The following is a 13,373-nucleotide window of genomic DNA, read 5'->3' on the forward strand; positions in this document are numbered from 1 at the left end:
GTTTTTGCAACCTGTTGTGAACACATGAATGTGTTTAAATAGAGATCTGGCAGAAGCGAGAGAGGAAACACACTACCTGTCGTCCATCTCATGATTTATCTGTTTTTTTCAGAACCAGACATAATCTGTCAGCCGCCCTCTTGCTTGGGGTGTGTTACACACACACGCACACACACACACACACACACACACACACACAACAGGAGTTATAAGGTTAATGGGAATCCAGTCAGCTAGTTAGTACCTTGGGTTCAATATCGGCACATATGACAAAATAACCAGCTTCTCTCATCACATTTCAAACAGGTACAGATGATGTTAAGTTTTAGATTTTAAATAGGCTGTATAAATTTCAATGGGAGCAACAGGACGGTCAAATATCGCTGATTTTACTACATATCAGGACGGATTGTAGCAAACATTGTCGGGAAACACGTTTTCAACCCTGCAGGTTACCTGGGGTAATGTTTTTCAGTTAAAAAGAAACACGGTCTGACTCCGACCTAACTATATAAAGAGTAACTGAAGGTTAAATGCAGCTAACATGTGCTGTTTTAAGCCAGCACTCACACCTCCGCTCCGCTGCGTCTCAGCCACTATTGCTCTGGCAGCAACCGTGCCAGAGCCAGGGCAGGGGAGAGGCGAGCTGGAACAAACCATTTTGGGAGGGGGGAGGGGTTATCTAAACTTTTGTTGTTAAAATCGCCCCTGGTTCCATCAGATTACTGATCAGTGACTAAAGTTTCATACAGATTGATTTAAAGACTTTATCACAGTAACAAATGCTTTAGTGCAGAGTTACTGACTGATAACCAGTGTGGATTCAGTCAATCAATAATCTATATTCATGTGGATCTGTCTTCAAACAGAGGAGTGATCAAAGTTTGTCCTAAAATAAGAGTTGAACATCTGGTACAAACATCACAGAGCAGAAACAACATCTTTCAAGTTCCTGACAAACGGACTCTGATGTGAAAAGTGAAACTTCCTTCTGTCTCTTTCCATGGAACACAGGATCATTTTTGTTTTTACTTTCTTGGTTAATTTACTTTAAATCTGCCATACAACTTCTCACAAACCACCAGGTTCAGGAAACAGACTGCTTCCTCTTAACTCCAGTACAGACATGATCCCATAAAGAAATCCAATCAGTTTTTCTATCATTCTGTGTCTCTATATACAATAGAAAGCACTTATTTGAAGTAAAAACATACTGTTGATAACAGTGTTAGTGTCAGCAGTCAGAGAGAGCTCCATTCACACCGAGCTGTGATTTCAGGGGAGGTGGACATATTTATTTATTTATTTATTTTCTTTTTCCTTTTTTTCTCCTCCCCTCTTCCCTTTTTTTCATTTTTTTTTCTCTTCTCTTCCTTTGTTTTCTTTTCTCCTGTAAATAAATGATTCTAATGATTTTGTTCAGTTTTTGCTTAATATGGTTTCTTTTTTGTACTTTTAGGATTTGTGAGGAAGTTTTAAGACTGTGAGGAATGTAAGCATGTAAATGTAAACTCCACAGATCAACCTTTCAGAACTTTTGCGTATCTTTCTGATATTTACTGTTTATTTAAACCTCCACTGAATTAGAAAAATCACCTTTCTCAGCTCCGTCCCCTCCCTGAGGTCCCAGCATACGGGCTGGGTGTACTGTTCTCACACACAATGCAACAACAACCAAAAGTACCGCAAATGTGTATACCCAAGTCACACATCCAGTAGATAATTTATGCAACATTTGACAACTTTTGAGTAGCTGAAGACTTTTTTTTTCAATACTAAAACAAAATATGTTCTTCATGTCCATTTGAAAGCAGAAGACTGTAAGACCAGCTCAGCCTTTTTTTTCTCTGTCACATTCTTGGAAGCACACGTGCAAACACACACACAGACGCACATGCACACAGTCTCCTTTAGCCTCTCTGTGCCATAATAAGAACCTGTCAGCGCAGCACTGTGAAAACAAATTAGTCCAATGATTAATGAAAGGGTATTAGAGCCAGCAGCTCATCCTGCTGTGTAGATGGGACACCCAGTGCAGAACAGCATGTGGCATATACGGCCCATACACACTTAAACACACCTTTATTTCTCAGCTTATATTTTAAATATCAGAGACAAATCCTTTACAAATCAGCAGCAATATTTATATTGCATAATGTTAATATGACCACCGTTTTGTATCATCATTTGCAAGTGCAAATAATGCCAGATAAGCATTTATTTTTCAGTTTTTGTGGTAATCATTTGTTTCACTGTTTAAAGTGTTCCAAATCGTGTTTGGCCTGCTGCATGTGTCATGCTCCATACTATAGGGACATATTTTAAAATGCAACAACTGAATTAAAAGCTAACTGACAAAAATGAGGTGGACATATTTAAACATATTTACAACCAGCCTGTCATGGAAACACATCGTTTGCTCCCATTTCTCTTGTTGGATCCACAAGAAATGCTAAAAATAACAGCTGCCATGCATCAACAAGTCTCTGTGAAAGAAACAGAAACAAAGAGTTCTTGTTTGTGAGTTCAGGCAGTAAGTGTTCAGGCTGTGAAAAAACTAAACACTGACTGTTTCTGCCTTTTGATTTTCTGTATTTCTATGTGTGTTTGCACATTTCACTGCATGCATTTCACAGCAGACTAGAAACAAATGAGGGCTGGCTCCAGACTTTTGCACAGTACTGTAGATTCCCAAAGAGCCCCTTAACTCAGTCAGAGTGCACAGGAAAAGCTGCTCAGCACAAGCTGACCCTTCAAACTCTTTCACATGTATGAATGTGATGGAAGGTCAGAGGCGTGTGCTGATTCTAAGCTGCACTGCTGCTGTATCTCCACTGGGTTCATCTGTGATCTGAGAGGCTAGGCTACAGTTACTGAGCTAGACTGATGGCCAAACACAGATGTTGACCAGGGTTATGCACAATGTACAGAAAACTCCTTCTGAATGACTTTGCTCTTCCATATATTTATTCAGCACAGCAGCGAGGAAAAGATTCTCTAATCCAAACAAATCCCTCTCTCACTGGCTCTGATCTTTGCTGATCCATCTGTAGAAAAAAGAGGTGAAGAACTCCACCATCAGAAGAACAAATTAAACCTGAAGAGACACTTTTGTGTGTCCTACCAAACAAAGTCATCATGGAAACACAGAACTGTGTGGATGACAGCGCTCTGAAGCACTTGTTCCATGTTTGTTAGTATGAAGCAGAGGGTTACAGAACTCTATCTGCTAGCCATGCCTGTGCCTGCTTAGACTTAAACATAGACTTATAGAAAGAAATCTTTTGAGCTCAGGAATTTAGCAAGTGCCACGACAGGAAGCAACGATCATGAGCTGCCAGCTCCTGAGCAGCATCTGTCGTTGGTCAGGCTGGTCTACACCCCCATCCCTGAGTCCAGGAGCTTTACCTCAAACAGTAACCTCCTCCTTTAAATGCAGTCTAGTCCTGTTCAGGCGGCTCTCCCATGTTTGCCATGTGTGGAACTGGATTAACAAGGAATCCCAGAAACAGGAAATCTGTGTCACATTAGTAGTGATGACGTGCAAAGCAGCCGCTGATACACTATAGTGTACCTAACACACACTGTGTGACGACACTTGCTGTGTTTGCTGTTGGAAACATTACTGTACAGTGTTGTCATTCCACGTGAACAGCACACAGCCATTAATCACCACATCTTCTACATTTACACTATAATCAAACTGTATTAGCAGAACAAAAAAAAGCTGCTCCTCATTTTAACAAATGTCACTCTAACCCAAAAGAAACAGGAAAGTGCATCAATTCATTAGATGATAAAGACAATCAGAAACATGCATTTTACTGCTCAGAGCTGCATTTAACAACTTGTTATATCCAGATTGTTGACATGAGTGATGAAAGGTGTCCATGTGTTCTCAGAGCTCTGCTGTTTAGCCTTTAAACTGGAGCTTATTCCTTCTCCTGATTGGTGCTTGGTCTGTGAGCAACTTCCAGAACAATGAAATATAGTCAGACTGAGATCCACAACAACTCAGAGCTCATTTTTACTACAACTATGCTTTTCAGTCCCATCAGGAAAAGTTTGGCATCGTCTCCTCCTCAGTATCTGACTCGTGTTGTTGGGCCTGCGTCGCTCATTCTGCGCTTTTTTATCTCCTTCCTTGTGTTCTTTGTGACCTCCACAGCAGCACCAAATCCTGCAGATGATCCTGGTTTCATGGAGCTCACAGTTGCCAGTGTTGCATCCACTAAATCCTCTTCTGGCTCCGCCCTTAGCTGCCATGCTCTCATGAGTGTTTTGTGCATCACTGGAAATATGCACATAAGTGCATTAGTTTGCTAGTTTTAATGATTTTGGTTTGTTGGATTTACGGGTTTCAGCGTGAAAGTGAATTGAGCCTCGATGCTTTTAGAAGGATTCTGTCATGATCAGCAGCAGAGCAGTGAGCTTCCTTCATGGCAGCTATAACCAGCCTCATCTATATGTTAGAGAACAGACACCTTTCCCTGAAAGCAGCGTGAGCACTCCTGAAGATCTGTTAGAGCTCAGACTATCAGAAGCCCTGAAGGTTTTTAAGAGCAGCAGGAGGAAATATGGCTGCAGGTGAGAGAAAAACTCTCTTTGAAACATTCATTTCATCAAATCCTGTTAGATCGAGTTTAAATCACAGTTTAACGCACAGCTTTCCTTCATGTTTATAAGATTGGAGAAACCTGCAGTCAGCTGAGACTGAAGAAGTCACTTGGATGAGTGACTAAACATTTCTCCCACTGAAAACATTCAGATGAACAAAATCAACTTTTGAAAATTTACTTACCTGGATGATTGTGTAATAAAAATATGAACATGTATTTATAAGTTACACTTGTGTTATTTTATTATTGTTATATTTCTTATTGTGTTATTTATAAGTTGGTCCGTATACAGAATACTGAATAAACATCTAAGTCATGAATTATGATTCATTAGCGTTCTTCGAATCTAATCAGAACTACAAATGGGAATTCCTATATGAAGATCTACATGCACAAGTTTCATACACTACTCCCAAAGCCTTACAGTACATGACACTGACTGCCAATACACACAACAACAATATATCACAAAACACCAAATGGGTTTAGCTTACAGCTAGCAAGTATGTAGCATAACAAGTAGCATTAGTAGCATGAACTAGCCACATAGCAAACAGGTCAATACACATTGCACTCCTACATCCACTAAATGTCCAAATGGCATAAAAGACTAAAACTGTCCTTTCCAGGTAGGGCTCCACGTCTACTCACAGTTCTTTAGCGACGCACACGACTCACACCGTGTGTAGACATCCACTGCTGAGTCAGTCTGCCAGGTGGCTTTTGCCCTGTGTTAGCTCAAATAAACTCTGATCACTGGAACATGTCCTCAATAGTGCAGCTGTGCTCTCTCGCCACAAGGGGGCTCCCCCACTCAGCTGACAGCCTTTCCAACAGATATGATTTTTACCTTATCTTTAAGCATACCCTTACTATTTGAATATAATTAATCTTGCATTGACAAGATGTCTGTGAAGGTTCTCAGTCATCCAGGTCATTGTAGTCAAAGGAGCTTGCAAAGAAAAGCATCTGGACTTCTTTAAGTTGCTTGAAGACGTTTCACCTCTCATCCGAGAAGCTTCTTCAGTTCTAAGATCAAATGGTGGGGAGTCCCAGATTTAAACCTAGTGGGAGTAACCCCCCACAGAGGGACAAAAGGACCAAAAAGAAAGAAGCCATCTATGTCCACTGTGAGCAACCATCTTGAACAGAGGCGGTGGTTTACGACACCAACTGTCTGCCATCTATAATCCAGTTTTGAGTTCCCTCCCCAGACGCCTTAATGCCCACTCACATCCTGGGCCATCTGACCTCAGGAATTTGCATGATAAGGTGGGGCCAGGTTTCACAATGAGCTCACCCGAAACCCTGGCTGATTGGGACCCACACCCAGTTTCACACCTTAGCTCAGGCGATTAGAGGATCATCAGGGGGTCCTTTTGTCCCTCTGTGGGGGTCACTCCCACTAGGCTTAAATCTGGGACTCCCCACCATTTGACCTTAGAACTGAAGAAGCTTCTCGGATGAGAGGTGAAACGTCTTCAAGCAACTTAAAGAAGTCCAGATGCTTTTCTTTGCAAGCTCCTTAGCATTGACAAGTACCATCAGACCACTCCCTAAACATACATAAGCAAACATTAATATTAACATTAAAGCTGTATAAAACAACAGCTACAGAAATGAACTTTATTTGGTCAAAAAAAAAAAAAAAGAAAGAAAAAAAAGACTTCCAACTGTGGGGTCTCCAATGACCCTAAGTAAGCCCCGATAAAGAAGGGGGCTTCGAGGGGGGGCCTCTCTCACCTCTATGTGAGACAGGGCCTTCCTTTGCCAGCCGGCCAATGTCCATTCTACTAGCATAGGTAAAACATCCGCCTATTTTCAATTTCTGCATTGCCACTTGAGTATATTATTTCGAAATAAGAAGTCTTTACCAGGTTAGTTTCCTCAGAGGATATTTTAATTACATTAAACTCACCACCTGTTCTCTTTACTCCTCAATTTTTCGGTGTCCCACTCATTCTTACTCGGAGTCTTTCCTTATAATCTCGGGTCTGGTCTTTATTTACTTGGCTCCGTGTTTTCCTTTCTATGCACCACGATAAACGTCGGATCTGTTCCAGAAGCGTCTCCGGGCGTTTGATGATCGTCACCGGGAATCCACTCTTTACCATGTCATCTGTTGCCTCCTCCACCGAGCCGTATAGCACTGTTCCCTCAGTATAAAAAACTCTCATCTTTGCTGGAAAAGGAGTTTGGAATCGGATTTTCTTGTCTTTTAAAACAGATTTCACCCCTGCGTATTCCTTTCGCTGCTTTAAAATCTGTGGTGCATAATCATGATCCAAGTTAACTGTCTTGCCTTGGTAGTCAAATCCACGCTTCTGCCAGGTCAATTTCAATATTTCTTCTTTCATTCTGGAACTAGACAGTTTGACAACAATTGACCGTTGCGTCGCTCCTGGCGGTGGTTTTGACATCAAAGCGTGATGTGCTTTTTCCACTCGTAGCTCAGCGGAGTCCAGCAACTCCAGATTCTGTCGTAATAAACTCTCCACAAATACGACCATTGATGTAGAATTGTCTTCCGACCCCTCCTTGACACCGTATATTCGAATGTTTTCTCTTCTAGACCATCCCTCCAGGTCTGTTAGCTTGGCATCCATCTCAATATGCAGTTTGAGCATCTCTGTTACTACTTCCTCATTAGCTTGTACTTGGGTTTCAACATCCACAATTCTTTCTTCTACCTCTTCCACTCGTTGGTTTTGTTTATTTCTTCTCTTTCCTTCCCCGAGAATTAAGGGAATTCAGAAGAGATAACTGTGCACAATTGAATGAAATCAGAGAGGTGTGTCCTATTGCTAGCAAGGGGATGATCTCAGAGCAGCATCTCTGCCCTCGTCTCAGACCACCACTCCAAAGAACCAGCATCCCCCTGCAGTATGTGCACGTGAGTGAGTGTGTGTGGATGTGGGTGTTTGTGTGACTTCCTGCTGATCACAAAGGGTCATCTCCCCTTACGATGCTGGGGGGGGGGGGGGACGACGACAATAGAAACAAAGAATGTCTTTGGAGTTGCCTTGTGTAGCTGTAGGCATTGTTCTAAATATGTTTTTTGTTGTTTTTGAACTTTCAGTGACAAATTTAGTTCTAGGACTTGTTCTGAATAGTGTTTGTTGCAATGTTTGTAGACACTCCTCGTTCCCTCCCACATGTAAGAGCGGACAGCCTCCATTTCCTGTTGATTAGATCAGAGGTCAGACTAGTTTCACTTTTACAACAGACAAAGCTGCAAGTCTTTCTTACTAAGAAGAGAAATGACGCAGAAGGAAATTAAAATGGATGAAGAAAACATTTCTTGTTTAAGCTGTTTGGATCTACTGAAGGATCCGGTGACTATTCCCTGTGGACACAGCTACTGCATGAACTGTATCAAAAGTCACTTTGATGAAGAGGACAGGAAGGGAATCCATAGCTGCCCTCAGTGCAGGACGAACTTCATGCCAAAGCCTGTCCTGGAGAAAAACATTATGTTAGCAGAGTTAGTAGAGGAACAGAAGAATATCTCACCGAGAGTTGCTGAAGTGGATGTTTTACTGTCACCAGCAGAGCCAAAGACCAGAGCTGGATTCTTAAAATATTCACATGAAATCTCACTGGATCCAAACACAGCAAACAGACATCTGTTATTATCTGAGGGGAACAGAAAAGCAACAATAATGAGACAAAAACAGTCTTATTCTGATCATCCAGACAGATTCACCGGATGGCTTCAGGTCCTGAGTAGAGAGAGTCTGACTGGACGTTGTTACTGGGAGGTGGAGAGGAGGAGGAGTTGGTGTTGCAGTTGCATACAAGAATATCAGCAGAGCAGGGAGCTCAAATGAATGTAAATTTGGATTCAACGACAAATCTTGGTCTTTACGTTATGATTCAAAGGGTTTTCAGTTTTGGCACAATGAAGTCCAAACTGTCCTCTCAGGCCCTCGGTCCTCCAGAGTAGGAGTGTACCTGGATCACAGAGCAGGTATTCTGTCTTTCTACAGCGTCTCTGAAACCATGACTCTCCTCCACAGAGTCCAGACCACATTCACTCAGCCGCTCTATGCTGGACTTGATTTTTTGGATCATGAAGATACTGCAGAGTTCATTACACTGAAATAGACAGAAGCCACTGATGGACAATTGGTTAAAATGTGTGTTTTATTTTCCACTTTTTTTTGTCTACATCATTGTTGAGATGGGAGTTGCTGAGAGCTCACAGTTGTGCTGTTTTTACTTTGCACGGAGATCACCTGTCAGTCACACTGAATAGATGTTCCTTTGACCTTTTGTTATCCGTTTTCTATATTTTCCTAACATTATGTTTATATGCCATTTAAATGTTGTTCTTGTACTAATTAAATGTTAAATATATCAAAAAGAAGTCAAAGTGGCACCAAAAAGTTATTTAACAGTAAATTCAGAAGGTCATATTCATAATAAAAAATAACCTCAGTTTGTAAATGTCAAAACAATAAAAGTATTGTTTTGAGAGAATAAACTCACAGATCAAATGTTAGATACTGAAACATTATTTCAGTCCTTCCAAGATACAGAGTTATAATAAAAGTTTGCCAGTTATCTGTCCTGAGTCTGACCGCTCTTACATCTGTGTTCTTCATTAACGTCTTGTCTTCAGGCTTATAATTTGGCCGGTTTCTCTTAAATATTTGTGAACTAAAGACAGCTTCAACCCTCTGTGTGTTGACCGCACTGCATTTTCTTGTTAGTAATAGCAACACCATTGTAACAACAGAAATACTAATTAGTTAGATTACTAGTTACTGAAAAACATTTATCGCCATTATTCCCATTTGTGCGAATTTACAAAACATTATGTAAAGATTGCTGGTATTTTTGTGCCCTTAAAAAGTGGAAATAATGATGAGAGCTGAATGAATGATAGTGACACGCAGATCTCGTTTTCACTCGTCTGTATTGAGTGTTACAAAAACAACACAACCCAAACCATATTCTCTCTGCATGGATACACTCAGTCTCAGGACCACAGTTTCCAAACTAAGTTGCCCTGTTTTAACTTATGAGAGTATTTAGACGGTGCACAACTTGAACTGTAACATAAGGTAAATACATCTTTTTAACTCACATATGTTAGCTGACACATTCTCTGACTTTCAACAGTAATGAAATAATACTTTATGCGCTGTATATGTCTTTCAGTAGTTAACTTAAATACAGATAGTGGCAGAAAAACTGTCATTCAATAAGGCGGGACACCAGTGAAAGCTAGCTTAAACAGCAACGGAGTTCACCTGAAACTTCTCAGCAAAAACTGTCCACAAGTCACCTCTTTCCTTACAATAAACAATGATGGTGGGCTAATAGTCAACTGTAATACACAGAGTTCTGTGCGTGCAGTTACCTTAAACAGGGGAAACGAGGAGAGATGAATGATGATACTGACACAAAGCGCTCGCTTTCACTCGTCTGTACAGAGTGAAGGACAAGAGGCGCGAATCCCTCTAGTGGAGCCCTGAGGAATTACCAATGGATCGATGCACAATCAATCGAGGACATTGTTCCTTCTCGAAAATTGAAAGATATTTCATGCACTGTTATTTATAGAAGGCTTCACACTGTTCCTGCTAACCATAAATATTGTTCCTAAAGTTTTATCCAACTGTAGACAGATTTCTAAACTCCCTTTTACTTAAGTCCTGTTGAAACTTGTATTAGAAAAAATATCACAAATTATTTAAAGTTATAAAGCACAGCACAGAACTGAAATGGCACAGTAGTCAACTTTACAGTTAGGCTGGGGTACAAATTTCCTCATAAAAACCCTGCTCTTATGTGGAATGACTCAGGGGTCCATTCTTGGCCCAGTATTTTTTCCCTCAATTTATGGGTTCATAAAAACCTTTATAAAAGTGACTAAATGCTAGGTATAATAGGTATTTTTGTCTGCTTTGGATTTTACTTCTACATTTCACCTTTAAAAACCGTTTATCTTGTCTTGTTTGGTATCATTCTTTTCAGCACACCTTAACATGTCAAAATTTGCAGCTATTTTTTCATTTTGAAATACTATATTAAAACAATTGATCTCAAATCAGACAAAAACATTAAACTCGAGTATAAAAAAGTAGAATTTTTTTCCACTAATAGAAAGCCAAGGTTTTTTCTTTCTGGGTTTTTTTTTGTCACAAACAGAGAATACTTTCAAGTGCTTCCCTTCCCGCTGTAAACACAACGTTAGTATTCAGGAAAAAAAACATTGCGCATATTTTTAATCATAACTCTGGTTTTATGTTACCTATCAACACAATTTAAAAAGTGGTAGTTTGAAGTCCACACTTTTAACACAGAAATGGAGAAACCTCTTCTGTCCGCCGATCCAGGAACTTGAATTCTTTGAATTTCAGGATACTTTTTCTTAATAAACGGTAAGCATTATACATATTGTCCTTACAGAGGTGGTTTCTCTTCTCGCAAGTGAAGTAGATTTTTTGAAGGCGTTTGTTTTTTTTCGAGGTCGCGGATGACGTCAGGAGAAGGTGATTGGTCACTTGCAATGTTGAACCTGGAACAACATTATTTATGATGACGAGGGAACAACACCAACACAAGGATATCAGATCGTCTGGACACTCAGGGTTGTCTTGGGTAGCATCTTGATGCTATGTCATCTTACAGTAACTTGGCCATGTGATTAGTTTACCGGGGTTCGAGCCCCGGCTTGGACAGTCTCGGTCGTTGTGTCCTTGGGCAAGACACTTCACCCGTTGCCTACTGGTGGTGGTCAGAGGGCCCGGTGGCGCCAGTGTCCGGCAGCCTCGCCTCTGTCAGTGCGCCCCAGGGTGGCTGTGGCTACAATGTAGCTTGCCATCACCAGTGTGTGAATGTGTGTGTGAATGGGTGGATGACTGGATATGTAAAGCGCTTTGGGGTCCCTAGGGACTAGTAAAGCGCTATATAAATACAGGCCATTTACCATTTACCATGACTACTTTATTCTTCCTCAGCCAATCAGCAGCACTTGTGCAATTGTAACCTGTTGTGTATATAAACCTTCATTAACTGGTTTGAGAAATCCTTTAAACCAGTGACAGGAAAGTTGGATCACAGTGGTAATTATTAAAGGACATTGATGTTTGATGTCTCATTTCATTCGTCATCTGTCATTGAAATTATCAGAGGAGGCCTGAAAGGCTCACACTAGCTGTACAACCACTCACAGCAGCCCATTCATTCATTTTCATTGCTGACACTGGATTGCCCAATCAAATCTCTTAACTTGACCAGCCCATCCCCAGCTTGTAGGAAAAGTTCAGTGTGGAAGAAGTGGTGAAAAGATTGAGCTGAAAAGCTGAGCGAAAACAATAAACAGAAACTACAACTATTAGCCAGACCTTACAGTCACACAGCAAATCAAGGATTAAGGTCAAATGATTGGCTGCTTTCACCATGAGCCACTGCTAATTTTTAAAGTGTAGCATTTAATTATTGTCAAATGCTTTTAAAAAGAACAATCACTGATTGTTGTTTTAAAACTGATAACTTAAGTATGTTGATTGACTCATCTTCCTTTCCGCCTGCCTGGAGGCTCCCTTAACATCTCTCTCTGCCTTCCCCCTCTCATCTCGCTTCATCTTTGGCCTACAGTAGCACAGTTTCCACCAACACCTTGCTGGCCAACAGAAACTCGTACCTTAAATGAAATAAATGATATGGAGCACTCCAATCATGCTTTCAAAACGACAGCAACTGCTAAAGAAAGAGGTGATAAACATGCCCCTGCGCCCGGTTCTTGTTGAAATGAGTTACTAACATGATTTCCCCTTCATGTATGGTGATAGACTGGCCAAAATATTAGGAATGCTCTGGAATTTCTAATGCAGCCAACAGTAAGTGTTGCTTTAAATCGGGGGTATTCAACAAAAATGAAAAGACTTCTTACTTCTTAATGCAAAGGTTCAGATGATCATTATTCTAAATATTTAATTACTTTAAATGATTTTATTTTATTTATTTTATTTACTTGTAATATATATTGTATTATACATATTATATCTATATTTTAAATATAGAGATAAGAAAAATCATTAGAAAAAGTTGTTATTATTGGTATTATTAGTATTATTGCATATTAATGATGAAGGAACTGACCTCACAGGTCACAGAATCAACTTTTTGGTAACAAGTTAATGTGGTAGTTCAACAGTTTAACCAGCAGAGGGAGCCAGATAAGCTGTTTTGAATTCAACACTAACAGGCAGAGGGGGAGGAGGAGGGACTGTTGCCGTAGTAACTGAATCTACAAAAGTCAGTAAGTGTTTGTCTTAATTAAATCACACTTAGCTGTTAGTGTTCATCTTCAGGCACTGAATTCACTTACAAGAAACAGTCCAACAGATTCACACAAGGGGAACATGTTCGCTGTTTTTTCTGCAGCTGTGAGGACTGTTAGCCTGGACATAACAAGCTGTGTGGCTGCGTCACTGTTCAAACTTCAGGTTCCGAGTACCAGTTTTAGTTTTAGAGCTCAGCAGACCCAGTAGCTCATCACCACTGCTCCTCCATAACAACGGTGGTGAGGCTGAAACTAATGTACATGGAAATGAATCACTGTAAATAACACTATATAATGTTTGATGATAATACGGTCTGAAGGTTAAATAAACATGTTTACTGCCTGGTATAACACTTGGTTTCGTCTCTGGGGATAGAATTGTGTCCACTTTGACTTGTGGTAATTAAAGTGGAATTTTTCACTTGGTTGATTTGTTGAACTTTCTTAAATCTCTT

The 13,373-nt window shown here is 40.4% G+C and overlaps 1 protein-coding gene and 1 long non-coding RNA gene across 2 annotated transcripts in view; one reads left to right on the forward strand and one right to left on the reverse strand.

Moving 5' to 3' along the window:
- Nucleotides 1–9,332, forward strand: part of LOC309699509 (tripartite motif-containing protein 16-like) — a gene marked incomplete at its 3' end in the record, with an annotated part of 68,326 nt that extends 58,994 nt beyond the window's left edge. The window contains exon 2 of the mRNA XM_082522560.1: nt 8,398–9,332. Within this exon, the coding sequence (XP_082378686.1) occupies nt 8,398–8,565 (168 nt within the window). The remainder of the gene's footprint in view (nt 1–8,397) is intronic.
- LOC309699838 lies at nt 8,030–10,022 on the reverse strand. The gene is made up of 2 exons (XR_014274502.1): nt 9,988–10,022; nt 8,030–8,255 (listed from the first exon to the last, which is right to left on the reverse strand). It is a non-coding gene; the product is annotated as an uncharacterized lncRNA (long non-coding RNA).
- Nucleotides 10,023–13,373: the final 3,351 nt, after the last annotated feature.

This window comes from Aulonocara stuartgranti (assembly GCF_965226115.1).
Source record: "Aulonocara stuartgranti genome assembly, chromosome: 3".
Taxonomy (NCBI): Eukaryota; Metazoa; Chordata; class Actinopteri; order Cichliformes; family Cichlidae; genus Aulonocara; species Aulonocara stuartgranti.